Source organism: Mya arenaria, chromosome 16 (genome assembly GCF_026914265.1).
Source record: "Mya arenaria isolate MELC-2E11 chromosome 16, ASM2691426v1".
Classification (NCBI taxonomy): Eukaryota; Metazoa; Mollusca; class Bivalvia; order Myida; family Myidae; genus Mya; species Mya arenaria.
In genome coordinates this window covers 50608099-50625636 of record NC_069137.1, presented here as the reverse complement: position 1 = coordinate 50625636, position 17538 = coordinate 50608099, and the positions used below count along the sequence as shown (strand labels likewise).

Below are 17538 nucleotides of genomic sequence, written 5' to 3'. Positions count from 1 at the left end.
GAGATTTTCCCTATCAGGTGGGAGAGGAATTCGCTATCATGTTGTAGAGAAAATCCCTGTCAGGTGAGATGGGAATTCGCTATCATGTTGTAGAGAAATACCCTATCAGGTGGGAAAGGAATTCGCTATCATGTTGTAGAGAAATTCCCTATCAGATGGGAGAGGAATTCGCAATAATGTTGTATCGAAATTCCATATCAGGTGGGAGGAGCATTCGCTATCATGTTGTAGAGAAAATCGAAATTCCCTATCAGGTGAGAAGGGAATTCGCTATCATGTTGTTGAGATATTCCCTATCAGGTGGAATGGGTATTTGCTATCATATATTGTAGAGAAATTCCATATCAGGTGGGAGGGGCATTCGCTATCATGTTGTAGAGATATTCCCTATCAGGTGGGAGGGGCATTTGCTATCATGTTGTATAGAAATTCCCTATCAGTTTGGAGAGGGGAATTCGCTATCCGGTGGAAAGGGAATCCTCTATCAGGTGGGAGAGGGATTGGCAATCTGTTGGAGAAAGGAATTCGCTGTCATGTTGTAGAAAAATTCCCTATCAGATGGGAGGGAAATTCGCTATCATGTTGTAGAGAAATTCCCTATCAGGTGGGAGGGGAATTCGCTATCATGTTGAACGGGAATTCGCTATCTGTTGGAAGGGGGATTCGCTACCAGTGTGTAGGGTAACTCGCCATCGGGTATAAGAGAATTCTCTATCAGATGATCGGGAAAGTCTTTATCACGTATTTAGACATGTGTGTGACGTCATCCAATGTTCTTTATGTTTTCTATATGGGTTATAGGACTGGCGTTTGTACTTTATTTATGCTAACTGTCCAATTTTCGAGGAATGGACAGTCCAATATTTTAATAATGGACAGTCATTGTTCAAATAATACACAGTCAGTAGAAATACTAATATGGTGTGTTTAACTGTAGAATCAAGACGTGTGTTGACAAACTTTCTTGTTATCACAATTGTGTAAAACTATGCACTTATTTGAAGAAAAAATATCATTTAAACCCTTCTTATATAGGTTTAATATATAATCATAGACAAGTATTTTTTTTGATAATATTCAGATTTTTAGGTTTTAACAACTCAATGCCAAAGGAAGATGTTACTAATGTTTGCGCAGTCATTAGGGAAAAGTCAAATGTGTATGTGCTGTATGTCCCTCAAAGAGTAAAAACACAGAGAAAAAAAACGTATAAAGCAAATCACAATGATTCGCATTTGTAATATATCCGTAAGAGTTTAATTTCAAAGACGATCATTTTAAATAATAACCAAAACATTTACAAATCATATGTATAAAAGCGCAAAATTATTTTGATTTGCCTAAGAGATTCACATGATTAGTATCTTTTCAATGGGTGTGACAGTGTCAAACAAGTTGATACTAGCGCATTGAAGTTCAAAATTTGGACCTTGTTTATAACATGTGTATGTTTAAGTAAATGAAACGCCTCAATTTGTCCATTATGTCAGCGAAAAAGAAAACAGCCTCGGCAATGCGCCCGTCGGACTGTTCTCCCTGACATAATCGACAGTTTTCGGCCTTTCACCCTTACATAGGGGATTTCGCTATCAGAGTATTTAAAGTGACACGTACTCTTATATTCAATATCAATGCATACACATGTATAACAAACAAATATTTTGACTGATAAACCTTTAACTACTTACTTAATAATGCATTTATGGAAAATATCAATTACTGATAACAAGATTTTAACCGTATAGTAAATAGCTGAAAACGCAAAAATACTTAATGATTGGCGAGTGCTTAAAAATTTACTGTGATCTTCTATAATCTAAAAAGGTAGAAATACTGTGCACATTTCTTTCAAATTAAAATAAGTATCCTTCTTCAGAACCATTGTTTTCGACATGTATTCATCATTTTTTGGAATAATAAAACAAAAGTTTTAATTGAGGTTAATCTTATGTGGGAGTAAGAATGCATCTTAAAACAGAACTTTTAAATCTTATGCACTTATATATCGGTTAAAGCAGAGAATGTGTCCCTTTAAATAAATTAGCGTATACGCCACAAATAATTGATAAAAAAACAGTGTACTTACGTAAGTTAATTGAAATAACAAAGCTTTCATTGTCGGTTTTTTATTTAAATTGTGTTATTTTTGCGTCAGTTGTGCGTATGCGCTTTTTGATTACATGACAATGAAAGATCATAAAGGATTTTTGTGATAAATATTAAATTCGTATTGCTATTGTTTGTTTGATTGCTATTTGAGGCGTTGTTGTGTTAAATTTATAGGCTAAACCATTAGTTTTTGAACTAGCTATTTCTGAAGAAAGTAGGCCTTTTATTAGCTCTCGAGTCCGCTTTCTGGTTCAAACTTACCAGTACTGAGAGTCCATTGTAAATTCTCTACGAGAATATTCATCGACCGAGGTTCGAACATCTGTTACTGTGTATATATTTGTTGTTGATTAAGGGTTTACATGATTGTGGTAAATGTAGTATTGATTGTTGTAGTTTTTGTTGTTGTTGGAGATATACGTGCTGTTGTACGCACAATACTTCCGCAATAATTGGAGATGGCACGTGCTTAATAGCGTTCCGCTCAGCTGAGCACAAAATGTGAAATATTTGGATCACCATGTACAATATGTCTTTCCGTTGTTCATATTTTTTTTTAAATATCGTCTTTTCTGGAGTCCAGTCCTTGATGTTTGGTAAGTTTAGAACCATAAAGTGACCCTTGATAATTGATTGATAAATGTTGCCATAGGGGTCAAATCTGGACTCGCCCCTCAGCCTGGGGGCAAACTTTTCATTTATCCTTGTGTATGAAAATAGTATTGTCTGCATTTGCAAGTCCCATAGCTTTGATATGTGGTATGTAGCGACATAGTATATGCAGACTAGTGGTCTTTTACCGACACTTTTCAAACTAATGCCTGATCTCTCATTCGGAACCCCTCGGCCATTTTTATCGGAAACAACATATCGGATGTAATTGGACGGTTTACACCCTCAGAAATCGGTATGTTTGAGTCCGCTGCAAGTAGATCGCACATAATTTAATTTAGTAGATAAACTTAATGACTTAACTCTGGTGAATCCTAATTATGTTTGCAATAATGCACTTCACTGGCAATCAATTTAAGCTTAGATCAATAAATACGAAATGGCCGAGGAGTTCCGAATGACTTCCGAAGTTGTTTTCGCTAAAATGGCCGAGGAGTTCCGAATGCCGATCTCTTTGATTCTGGTGTGGAAAATTCAGCCATAACACGCGCATTAAACAAATGCTGAAAATAAGTGCTCATAAATAAAAAAAGGATGAGGAATGATAGAGTGGTGCCTGACCACTATCAATACTTTCCGATGATGTATACTGGTAACTTATATGCTGAAATGACGTATGAATTCGGACGCGGGAGTGTGTAAAATCCGGTCATCTTTGCAACGTTATGTGAAAAACTCGGTATTTATATTATTTTTGATTCTTAATAAATTATAATAATATTGGTATGATGTGAAGAAGAGATGATGTTGTTTGTACAAATATAAAATATAGACATTTGCTTTTTTTAAAGATGTACATAAAATATTTACAAATTTCTCTATTTATTATTGAACACGTTACGGCCATCCTTATCCACGTGGTGTGAAACAAGCGGCCATACGATGTATTATCAGGGATGTGATTGACCTGGCAACTGGAGGGCTGAAACCATTTCGGCCAAGAAAAACTGGCATTTTAGAAGCTCTTTTGAAGGTTATTCTGACTTTAAATTTGAAACAAACTGGGATATCAACTCTAACAACCAAAAGCACTCTAGTGACTTTGTAAATTAGCTAAAGGGGGGGCTGGGGCCATTGGATCCGCGGAATTTCGTGGGTCCACAGACAAATCACATCCCTGATTATGTATATTTTTTATGTGTGGTTTTTAATTAATCATAATAATGTGAGTATGTTGTAAAAGAGCAGATTATGTACGTAAATGAAAATAGCGTCATTGACCGCGAGATTCATATTATGACATATCTGATTTAAGGATTTATGACCACAGTTTGCAAAATTGCACATACTAAGTATGGAATACTTTTTGGAGTTGGGGCAGGGGGGAGCTTCTCAATAACTTGTACTCAGCTGGGTAAAGGTTAAACTTTCAAATTGAATTTGTTCATGTTCGACGCATTATCAAAACAAGAGGCCCAAAAGGGCCTATGCTCTACTTGCATGGCTTTTGTGGTCATATCAATCCAGAGCATGTATGTATTGGTAAAAGGCAACAAACCTATAGTTTATGTTTTGGGTTTGGGTTACCTGAAAGCGTTGCACGTTCAACATCTGAGCCCAGAAAGTAGTGTAAGCAGATTAGTTGCATGAACTATTTCAATATGTGCCAAGTAAGTCATCTGACAAAAAAAATGCTTTCAAAACTGTACTCATAGTAAAAATTCCTGTAGTTTTAAAAATTAAATAAAGTTGGTCAAAAGGTCAAAGTCAAGGGCATCCTAGGACAACATTGATCAATTTGAACAAACATTCACAATCAATTGTGCTGTTCAGACCTTTCCCGATTTAAGTTTACCAACCCTGTGAACCCTGGGCGTGGCCACTAATGACACCAGGTGCATAACTTGAACAAACATTCACAACCAATTTTGTTAAGATGAATGCGCAAAACTACAGAACTTAAAGCTAAAATGGCCTTTGGGCTTTCAACAAGAACAAGGCAGAGTAATTCACAAAATCAACTGCAGAAGCAAAAAGCAAATTGTCTCTCTTAATCCTAGACTTGCAAATTGTCTCCCTTAATTCTAAACATAAATTTACATGTACATGTAAACTTGGCTAAAAATAGAATTCGCTCATGCAGACCTGGCTTAAAATAGAAAGCATTTCTTTAAAACTTTCAAGGCCCATACTCTAGGCATTCATGGGCGGATATGGCTGGTTTTCGATAGGAACCAAGCCCTAATTGGTATCTAAATACTGTACAAGTTTCATCGAGATACAATCAAAACTGAAGACTGTATCGCGTTAACAAGAAATTGTTTACAGACGCACGGATGCACGTACGCACATACTACGTACACATTACCATCACATAAGCTCTTCTGGCCTTTGGCGAGTAGAGCTAAAAATGTTAGTTTAAAATAGCACTTTAACCTCAGTTAAGCCGTGTATTGATAATGTCCCTTCAACATACGAGTGCAAACGTTTCTCGAACCAGCTCTATAATTATGACTACCACTATTACCACTGCTACTACAGCTAATAATACTTCTGCTGCTAAAACAGATTGCATAGGTGTTGTTTAAGCATTAACTTTATGGTTTTAGGAAACAGAAAACTCTCAAGGAATAAAACGCCAATTAAACAAGAGCTGTCACAGAGACAGCGCGCTCGACTATTCCGCCGCTTTTCAGTGTAAGGATTGAAAAGTTTTGGCGAAACATGCATGTTAGATTAGATTTCAATGCAATACATGATGTGCGGAGATATTAACATAAATGTGGTTACATGCAAAATTTTAACCAGAATTTTAAGTGTAATAATAAAGGGCCATTATTTGCAAAAAAAAACAGTTATCTAACTTGGTTATTCAATTAGGTTGGGTGGTTGAATACCATTGTATAAAGTCTCAATGCAATACCTCAAGTAGTTGCTGAGATATTAACCTATGTGTGTTTGCACGCAAAACCTTAACCAAGGGGTGACGCCGACGCTTGGGTGAGTAGTATAGCTCTCCTTATTCTTCGAATAGTCGAGCTAAAAAATGAGGAAAAGAATCCGACTCACACACACTATTTTTGGATTGAAACCTAAAACAAACATATGAAGATGAATTAAACATGCAAACACACTCAAAATAGGCGAAATAAATTTCTCCCACCCCAGATGAGTAGATCCAAATATTGGCCATGCTTGAAATCCTTTTCTAGTTCACCGGTTAGGCATTTGCGGTGAATTCAGCTGTGCTGGAAAACATCATCTAGCACCCCCATGCCAGATGAGTCACGCGCTGCGACGTAATACCTTCAATTTCTGTTATTATACACTTTATGTAATCATCATTATGAGATTTCAATAGATGAGTTCCATTAACATTAATTTTTCAAAAATATACCCTAAAAACGAAACAAAATAACCCTTAAAAGACGTGATGTCGAAGGAACTTGTTGACGTAAGCAGTGAAATTAAATTACAGCGCGTCATGACGTCAGTAAACAAAATCGCACCCGCTTTTTGTGAAATGTACAAAAATGTGCTTTTTATGTATTTACTTCACAAAAAAGATGTAATTTATGGTTTGCTAGAAAAAAAATATGGCCTCGTTACCTAGAAACGCAGGTGCCCTCGGGTCGGATTTTTTATCAGGAACGGGAACACATGACAGATGGCTTCTCGAAACAATGAATCGGTATAAAGAAATATCAAAAACTGCTCAAGCATTTCAACTAATTTATTACAGATGAATCCAATCTTCACAGAAAATTGACAGTTTATGGCAGTAATATACAATTTTTATTCAAATTTAGGACTTCCAAGACTGGTCAGTCCAATCAATATATCATCATTAGAGAATTATGTGTATAATATCAGAATTATAAATAAGTCTCGGTTCCATTTCATCAAGACGCATGAAGAAGCAGTTTCGACCTAGGAGAGATTTTCAATAATAGAAGGTGAAATTGTCATAGAAGAATTTCAACAGTTGTTTCAGAGATTTTCATCAGTTGTAGGAGAGATTTTTAATACTAATGTGAGATATTTTCAACACTTGTAGGAGTGATTTTCAACAGTTGTTTCAGAGATTTTCAACACGTGTAAGAGAGAGTTTCAACAGTTGTAGGAGAGATTTATTTTCAACACTTGTAGGAGATATTTTCAACAGTTTTAGAAGATATTTAGAAGATATTTAACAGTTATGGGGATTTCAACAGTTGTAGGAGATACTTTCAACACATGTAGGAGAGATTTTCTACAGTTCTATGAGAATTTCAACAGTTGTAGAAATGATTTTTAACAATAGTAGGAGAGATTACAACAATTGTTGGAGATATTATGAACAATTATAGAAATGATTTTCAAAAATAATAGGAGATATTTCTACATAAATAGGACAGCTTTTCAACATCTGTAGGAGAATTTCAACATTAGGACTCAGAGTGCTCAGTTTTCAATTCTTCCTTGAACAAATCGCTGCTTAGGATTAATTCTCATGTATTTTTCAAACAGAGTACAAATCGATACATACATATTATATTATAAATAAAACTCCTATTAAGGTCTTAATGAAATGGCTAGTGGTATTAAAGCCAATGGTATTTTCAATTGTAAAAGAGACATTGTTTAATCTTCAATTTCATTCCAATCAACGGCGACATATCATCAGGTAAATGCAGGTAGATAAGCCTTTTATATTTGAATACAGTTTGATACCGTCTGGTATTTACCCTCCGATATGATAGCGACTTACACACATCTATGCTCTATAAAGGACAAACATTCAAACCGTGGCACACTTTCCTAAGCTTGTCACAAAGCAATGACTGCTAACAAACTTTTGCACAAGATAGTACCAATATTATTACAGTCGAAACCCGTTGGCTCGATATCGCTTGGCTAGATTTCCTCGTTGGCTCGAATTTGATGAAGAGATTCGATTCTTTTACTATAAGGAAGCATTCCCGCTTGGCTAGATATTCGCGAGGCTCTAAGTATTTTGGCCGGTTCCTGGCGTCGAACCAGCGGGTTTCGACTGTATTATCAGTACAACTTATTCTTTTTGATACTGGCCCTAATTTCATGTAGGCTCTGAAGCGAACAAGCATTAGCTAAATTTCTTTCTTAACATTGATTTCTCCTTAAAAAATAGTCAATCGTGATTATTAAAAAAATCCTTTAATTAAAGCCCCAAAACTCCTAAGAATGCAAATATTACACAAAATATACTAAAGCAAAAGAAGTATTGTCACATATTGGTGATGAATTACCATTAAAGACCTGTAGTAGAACAGATACATGTACATGTCACAATTAGAATTCGGGTCTATTATGGATAGATAACCTTTTGTATATATCATTGACAACCTTCTCGTGCTGGTTGAACATATTGATATCTAACAAAGAGCAAAGTATGAACACCAAGATGATATTTAACTACAAGATGGAATGGATGTCAGCTCGTTTCTGTTGTCCATTTAAATGAGATTGTTGGGCAGTATTGAAAATGAATGTATTTGAACACTGCATAATGCTAGAGAATTTGTTTTGCTAGGGTGCAATTTCTTAATAAAAACATAGAACTGTATTATTGGTACGAAAAATAAAACTCTCAAGTTCAAGATAATGAAGAAAGAAAATGATCACCCAGTGATATAAAACAAATATTCTCTGTCTGAACTTTAGAATTTCACAAAATTTATACAACAAGTGGACATTTAACATTCAGTTTTGTAATAAACAATCACAATGACAGTGGCAGTGTGCATTCACATTTCCTATGAATCTGATTTCTCAAATGTTGAAACTAATTAATAAATCTTGATGGCACTACTTTGATTGGTTATAAAAAAACACAACCCAGCTTCCTTAATTATGGCCTTTAAATACATTTTCCTTGTGTACAGTTCCATGCAATATACATTTAATTAAAATAAACAATGTATTAAAACATTTTCAGTTTCATCCATTATGGTTCAATTAATGTGATTATTTAGGGACATTTATATACACTACCGGTATCTTTTCATAATACAATAATTGAATAAATATAAAATCACAAGTGAATCAGGTCAACTGATTGTACTAAAGACATACTACATGATTTCAATTGTTTCGTAATATTCTAATACATCAAATGATTGGTTAATGTCTTATCCAATGGAAATGTACACTAAATCCTCACCCAATTAAATACAGTTACGAGGTGATTGGCTATTTTTTATCCAATGGCAATAAACGCTAAGCCCTCATCAATTCAAATGCATGTTTACACAATGGTTGGCTGTAATGTCTTATGCAATGCAAATATCTTCTAAACTCTCATCCAATAAAATTCAGATACACATTGTCCAATCCAAATGCTTCTCGCATACACCCTCAGCCAATGGAATTCTTTAAAGTGAGTATAGTACCTCCTCATAAGTATGTCTGAAATAAATAGAAAAGACGATGATTACAAATTCGAAAATTATGTTATTTGAGGCATACACTAGTCTCTATAAATTAATGCTAAACAACATATGGTCATGTTAATTATAAAATGAAAATGTTTGTTGGAACCGAAATCAAGCAAACATAAAATAATTACGTAAAATCATGTCCATTTTTTTCAAAGTATCTCTAAATTCACCGTTGTTTCCTGTATACATTCTTTTCCAAGAAGCCTTACCCTACACTAGTGTATATTTTAGCTGCATATGTATAAAGGGTTATTGTGCATAATCTAATACAGCATATTAAACAAATAACTTGACATATAATTATCCTGTAAGCAAGTTACTTCTTTTGCGAACAACTTAACTGCAAATATTTTTTTCAAAGCAGTAAAACATGAACAATATTCATTTTGGGATTTTTAAGCAAATAGCTTTTCTGTTACAATAAAGTTGCTATGGCAAAATATCTGAACTTTAAAACATTAAAGATGCTCTTGAAACAAACTTTTTAAACAAATAACAGAGCAATTTCTTAATGGATAACCTTTGCTTTCGTATACTACGAGTGATTTAAACTATAAAAGCGTAAAGAATGATGCGTTTTAATAAACTTTCTCTGATTTTCACAAAGAACATATAGCATGCAAGGAGTTAGAAATTGGACATTAAGAACATTTATGGGATGGTTCAAAGTTAGAAAACAGTCACTGTTTGAAAGAATTTAGACCTTTGATCAAAATTATTTAATCTATATAGAAGGCTTCTAAGCGCAAAATGGTTGTTACGCCACGTAAACATAGGATATACATCATTGTACGACCCCTCGTTGTTGTTCATGTTTCTCTATATATTACTTATAGTACGATTTTCAAATCAATGCCCAATCAAACTGGTATCCAAATAAACCATGAATTTGACAACAAGTTGCATAGTAGCGTAGACTTATTGTATTTTTTTTATTTATCGATGGCCAAGTTTAAAGTCTGTGCACAACACTGCCATTTACGACACCAAGGCTATGACATTACCTCCACATGTTTCCATTGAAAAACGGACAAGCTGATAAAATGCCGTGTCATATCTTAACGGACTTAATTGATCAGGCCTGCCAACACAAATTTGTAAAAAAAAAGAGGAAACCAGTACGAAATAAGTAGATCACCATCACACTATATACAAAATAAGATCAGATTGATGGCAACACTTTTAATTTTAAAGTTGTGTGGCCAAAAAAGTGGGAAAACACCTGAAAAGAGGAAAATTGGCATCCTTGTTGATCTGATGTCTTTCATGGATTTGTGAAATTGCGCTCTATTGCTAAAACTGCATGAAAGCATTAAATAAAAAGAATATCTTTAACTGAAGGGTTCTAACATTGAAACTGATTTTAGATACTTAGGGGAGACTTAGCTTGGAACAAATAAGAACATGGCTAATAGATTACAAAGAACAAAAACACAACCACATACCAAAAGCTATGTCCTCCATATGAAACAACATTAACATAGGAAAACAGGGTAGTTAAACATTTTTAAATCCTTTAAAAGGCAATATAAAAAGCTCCCACAATTGTCTCTGCTTTGGCTTCTGTCTTTTAACACGATTGATCATCTTATGGTATTAGAATTGGTCTATTCGTCATGTTTACTTTTATTGTTGTTTTGGGGAATGTTTGAAGACACACAAGATAGATTTGTGTATAACATTTGCCAAAAACAGCCTTTTTGGATAGAAAGTTTAGAAAAAATGAAGAAAAACTGGACAGATTTTTTAGCCATTTTCTATAATACTATATTTCGGCCTGGCGTGGTCAAAACCGGTCAAGATCAACAAAGCGAGGGATTTTATAAATAAAGTTTTTAATTTCATATCAGAAAAGTCTTATTTATTGCAGAGTCGAATTGAGCTTTTTAATGAACAACCAAAAAATGAAGAAAAAGAATGTGCAAAGTCAATATTCCTTTTCGAGGTCAGCAAAATAATATATACATTACTCATATAATTATCATATACTTTTCAGAGATTTTGACAAAAGAACACCATTTCAGCATGATGAATTTTCATGCTTTTTGTAGACTAGAGTATAGAGTTAGACTGGAGACTGCCCTTAATTGTGGACATAGGGCCTATATTAAATCATGTACCTGAATTGAGACTTAGACTCAGCAAAGCAAGATTCTATTCTGTGGTTAAGCTGCTATAATGCCATAAGTTTTTTTACTTTGACTGGACTTGAAAAGCAAAAATGGACATACATCTTTAGTCAAGCATACGTCTTCTGTTAAATTAATTATATTGAAGACATTTAGAAACATCTAAAAATTATATTTTCTGTGCCCAAGTCTCAAATTCAGACTCAAGACATCAGTGAATATGGCCCTGGCTGTCAACAACTGAATTAAATCTGCACAAGCATATCAAGCATGTGATACTATATTGAATGGGCCAATTTGTTTGTTAACTAATAAGCACAATATGGAGGACACTGTTTGCTAAAGCTAATGATTATATAACAAACATAAACAGAAAAAAGGTTAAACACACAAACCATGAATTCAAGCTGGACATTTCTTTTCAATTAATTCTGTAAAATCAAATTAAGGATGCATGTTCATACATCAAATGACAAGCTAAAAACAACTTAACATATTTACTTGTCTACAACTCTAAAATTGTTTTTTATCTAAAATTATAATTGGACATAGAAACAATACACACTATCTGACCGGGGTTTGATCGGTATTAGACCTAAAGCAATATATCTGTTTTCTGCAACTATACTGACTTTAATTTTTAACAGCCGTCAGAAAAGTTATTATTGCCAAAACATAAAATGTCAGATTCAGTTATCTCTAGCCTGTCCTGCTAACGATATTTGAGGTTGTCCAAACTCGTCGCTTAGTAACAAACAGTTTCTTTTCGGGAATGAATATGAAAACAAGGCAAAATATTTTCTTATTAGCTGTTACTTTGAAATGACCAAAGATTGGCAAAAACATCATAAAGAAAACAAGAAAAGAAAACAGGAATGCCCTTACAAAAGATATTGAGTGTTTATAAAGTGAACAGAAATGTTCCAAAAAAAGGGAAGAAAAAAACTACCTACTGACCTATATTTTATTCAGCGTGTTACAGAAAACAGATATATTTTTTTCTATTTCAGGCCTTAGCTAGATTTGTGGACTATTTTAGTTAATCAACTAAAGGGACACGTAAGTGTAGGCTAAAACAGATAATATAGACGAAATAAGTTAATTTCCGATTCACAATATACAAAACTACAACTAGATACAAGTAAGTCTCAGTTTAAAGTAACAAAAAGTTATGGTTGAATATTTTAAAGTTTTCACCCAAGAATGACGTATGCATATTGTTATTTAAGAAACATATCTTTGAATTGATATATACTAGGAAGGTTGTTTGTAAACTTCGTGGACAGGCTTTTTCCTATTGATTTTTTATGTTAATATCTTCCTTTAATATATTATATATAGTTGTGTCATGATGGTACATGTATATTAATATTTGTTAAACATAGAAATAATCTTGAACATGATTAAACGAAGTTCACTTTTTTGTTTCCATATTTGGAGTCATCGTATTAACAATCGTTCGACAAAATAACCTAAGATCCAGATTTCAATTCAATATTTGCTTATCTTAAATCAAATTAAAAAAATTACTTGCAAAATCCAATTAAATTTGCATTAACTGACCATTTAAGCTCGTAATTTCAAAATATATAATAACAACTCAGAAATATTTATTAGAAAAATGAATTGTATGATACGATTGTTTATAAGATGGGTCCTTTATGTGCAATTTTCACATTTTTCGTTATGTGAATTTTTCACATTTTCTGATTTTTTTTTAAATTATCTTAATAATGATCACGATTAATTATTTTCATTTATTAAAATTAACATCAATTAAGAATAAAATTAACATCAATTAAGAATTTGGGCATAAGAAATTTTGAAATAAGATATGTAAACCTGTTGTTCGTAAGAACTTTCGAGAAATTGCGGCCAAATTTTACCAGCCTTAAATTTAACAAGAGGATCAGACCTTAAACCCTTACAATTACACTTAAACTTAAATATTTAGCAATAGTGTAATTCATTTCACACTTCTAGATTGATAAAGAGTGTTTCCAGTACAATGAACTCATTGAAACTAGGCATTCTCATTTTGGTTGAGAATGTTTGATATAAATTGTAAAAACATTATAACAGATAATGCCTACTTTTAGGTTTTCAAAAATCACAAGGTGAAATCTAATGAGCGTCAAAGCCTTTGTTTTAATTTAAACACATATCTCCTCAAAACAGTGCAACTGTATGCAACCAATATTTAGCTACAAGTAAGTTCTACTAACTTAATCCTTAGGCTGCTGATGGCGATTTTAAAGGCTTTGCAAACAGCTTGGAACCAGACCAGACGCCGAGTAACTCGGCGCCTGGTCAGGTTCCAAGCTGTTTGCCACTCAGTCAATATATGCCCAAAGTTTTAAGTAAATTGAAAGAAATTTAGAATAAACCAGACGACATTTTTGAGCAGACGACAATTTACCCAGCATGCAAAGGGTTAAGTGTAAAGCACTGCAAACATTAAATAAAACCATTAAAAAACCACATCAAACCAATAATAAACATAGTTCACTTAGCGTTTAACCCAGGCTTTTTAAAGGTACTCGCTCATGTTTTGACCTAAAATTAGTTTTCCCCATAACGCATCTGATAACACTTAATTTATCATTTTTTTACTCTATGATAACGAAATTGCAGAAGAAATAAAATAACAGTATAACACGAACGAAAATTGTGGTCTTCAAAGACAATATTTGAGCAAAAATCAAGATTGGCTTAAGGGTTCCAGCATTTGGCATCTTAATATGAACACTCTTAGTGATTAGTTACACATTATTTTCGCCATACAAAAAGTGCATTTTCAAAAACGAGTACCTTTAAATGGACAGGGTGCTGCAAAAAGGGACAAGGTGCTCTGGGTGAAAAGGGCATGTTGTATCAGGCTGTGAAATTTTTTCATTATATAAGTTTGTTTGTAAACAATTGTGTTTAATTGAAGAAGTTTCTGGTTTTAACTGCCACACATATATAGAGTTGTATGTTTCTATAATCACATGAAAGAGCTGTGCTTCCAAAAAGGGCAGGGTGCAACACCCTTCTAAATGCCTCCGGCTAAAACCCTAGTCACTTATCTAACTCTTAACCATTTTATAACCATAAACCTGCAACTGCCCCCATTTTATTGACATAAAAACCAATTCTACCCATTACCATAAAAAGTCATATTTAGTCTTGATAAAAGCATGTATAACATTACAACAAAGAACAATTTGTGAATGAATCTGTTTTAAGTAAGTTTCCATTTTTTGAAATCGAAAGTTCTAAACAATTTGGCAGTATTTTTGTCAATGGATTTTGATAATTTGTCATATTTTATTTTATGTATAAAATTAGAAGTAGTAGATAAATATTCTCCTGATTACACTGCCAAAGAACTAAGCATAAGTGTATACGGTTACCTACAATTTTGCATAAAGAAAGTAAGAAAAAGCAACAAATATTGAAATATGTTTGAAGGTATAAAAAACAGAAACAAAGGCACTGCAAAGCAAACGCTAGGTTGTTTCAATCAGTCAATAGATGAAGCCAAGGTTTTGCAAATTGACGCGATAAATAAAAGGACGCCAATGTTATGACAACACATTAAACATTTTTTCTTAGAAAAACATACAAACTAGAAAGAAAGTCAACAGCTACTATCAAACTTCAAAAGCACCGAATCACAAATTAAAATATACTCACGGATTCGTCAACCTCGTTTTCAGCTTCATCATAATTCTGACTTCCTGTTTCTGTCTTCTTCGATCCTCTCCTAATATCACCTTTATTAACATTTCCTACATTTTCCCCATCATCAGCTAGCAATTCACGTTTGTTTACTTTTTTCCCACTGTCAGTCTGATCTTCACTTTTCCCGCCTTTTTCAGTCAAGTCTGACCCTTCAACAGATGCTGAATAATCCCCATCAGCACTGGTAACAACAGAAGATGACCCGTACGAAGTGTCCGAATACCTATGCGTCACTTCTGAGTCTGTTTCAATTTGTTCAAAACTATTGCTGACGATGTTTGATCCACGATATTGTGTGGGTGGCTTTACTTCTATAGTGGTTTTTATCTTTTGTTCGCTATTTTCGACAGTAATGGTGTCACTACTGCTGTCCATGGTTGTGGTTACATCAGACGGAGTAATTACCCTCTCGTCAGACCTTGATGACTGACCTGAAAGTATAACAGAAAATAAAATTTACTCGAGTCATTTTTTTCTAAAATTATTTTTAGGTTGGACTCTCACAGATTAACATTTTTGACATCTTTTTTATATTTTTATCGTCACAGAATCAAATGATTTGGGTATAAATACCTTTAAAGTAATCATATAATATAGCTGACAATACTAGAGAACATATCTTAATTTGTTGGGAAACTGCCGAAAATTTTTCGTAAAGCATTAGTAACGCGTTCAACCATTAAATAACAACTGTTCGAAAGTGAATATGAAAAACTGTGATTTGATCTTTTGTCAGCAGTCTTGTATAACTGCTTTCCAGAAATTTACGCCAAATTAGGTTCATTCCTAGACAAAAATCAAGTTAAATTGATTTTGCTGCAAATAAATACACTGACTATATTCAAAGTTGATTCATTTCTCTGTCAGCTTTGATAAAAAATGTTAAATTCAAAATTATTTACTCAGTTATTTTGAACATCATTGAACATTTTATTTTATCTTAAATTTAATTTATAGTTTAGTTAGGTTACTCAGTCATCATGCGACCTGGCATCTTGTGATACTCGTTAGATGCTGCAGTGGATGACAATTTATATATATACATAAAAAATGCCTTAGAAATATATATCTTTTTTTTTAAATAACTGACTGCTCAAATAGTTTCACGCAGTACACAAGCTGCAATTGAATAATTCAGTGTTCAAATATGTACATGTAGTTTATCAGTTTGATACCTAATCACTATGTACATGTAGTTTATCAGTTTGATACCTAATCACTATGTACATGTAGTTTATCAGTTTGATACCTTATCACTATGTACATGTAGTTTATCAGTTTGATACCTGATCACTATGTACATGTAGTTTATCAGTTTGATACCTAATAACTATGTACATGTAGTTTATCAGTTTGATACCTCATAACTATGTACATGTAGTTTATCAGTTTGATACCTGATCACTATGTACATGTAGTTTATCAGTTTGATACCTAATCACTATGTACATGTAGTTTATCAGTTTGATACCTGATCACTATGTACATGTAGTTTATCAGTTTGATACCTAATCACTATGTACATGTAGTTTATCAGTTTGATACCTGATCACTATGTACATGTAGTTTATCAGTTTGATACCTGATCACTATGTACATGTAGTTTATCAGTTTGATACCTGATCACTATGTACATGTAGTTTATCAGTTTGATACCTAATCACTATGTACATGTAGTTTATCAGTTTGATACCTGATCACTATGTACATGTAGTTTATCAGTTTGATACCTCATAACTATGTACATGTAGTTTATCAGTTTGATACCTGATCACTATGTACATGTAGTTTATCAGTTTGATACCTGATCACTATGTACATGTAGTTTATCAGTTTGATACCTCATAACTATGTACATGTAGTTTATCAGTTTGATACCTGATCACTATGTACATGTAGTTTATCAGTTTGATACCTAATCACTATGTACATGTAGTTTATCAGTTTGATACCTAATCACTATGTACATTTAGTTTATCAGTTTGATACCTAATCACTATGTACATGTAGTTTATCAGTTTGATACCTGATCACTATGTACATGTAGTTTATCAGTTTGATACCTGATCACTATGTACATGTAGTTTATCAGTTTGATACCTGATCACTATGTACATGTAGTTTATCAGTTTGATACCTAATCACTATGTACATGTAGTTTATCAGTTTGATACCTGATCAACACAATATTGTAGTGTTGGGAATCGGTTGCAATTTGACTATCGATGATCGGTTCCACTTAAGTAACCGATTGTCGATAGTACAATCAGTTTTTAAAATACTAGATAGTACCTGAGTTGTAGTTTTATTCATGTACAGTATTAAACTCTTAATCATTATATGCATATACCTTATGTCTATGATTGAAGTTATTAAGTGTTGTATAAAAAATAGTTCATTTTCTTGCTCATTGTGGCTTTCATCAGCCATTTTGTTAAAGATAACATCTGAACACTTACTAATTTTTTTAATTTTTTTCGATAATCGATTATAACTAAATACTA

The 17538-nt window shown here is 33.2% G+C and overlaps 1 protein-coding gene across 7 annotated transcripts in view; it reads right to left on the bottom strand.

The window, feature by feature from the left end:
• Positions 1-6436: 6436 nt before the first annotated feature.
• Positions 6437-17538, bottom strand: part of LOC128221242 (phosphatidylinositol 4-phosphate 5-kinase type-1 alpha-like) — a 55258-nt gene continuing 44156 nt past the window's right edge. For 6 of the 7 annotated variants that reach the window (XM_052929776.1, XM_052929773.1, XM_052929777.1 and 3 more), the window contains 2 exons: positions 14987-15465; positions 6437-9147 (listed from right to left, as the gene is read on the bottom strand). In XM_052929776.1, coding sequence (XP_052785736.1) covers positions 9136-9147; positions 14987-15465 — 491 coding nt within the window. In that variant the 3' untranslated portion in view covers positions 6437-9135. Of the gene's footprint in view, positions 9148-11703; positions 11740-14986; positions 15466-17538 lie in introns of all 7 variants that reach the window. The other variant, XM_052929774.1, reaches the window with a different exon arrangement.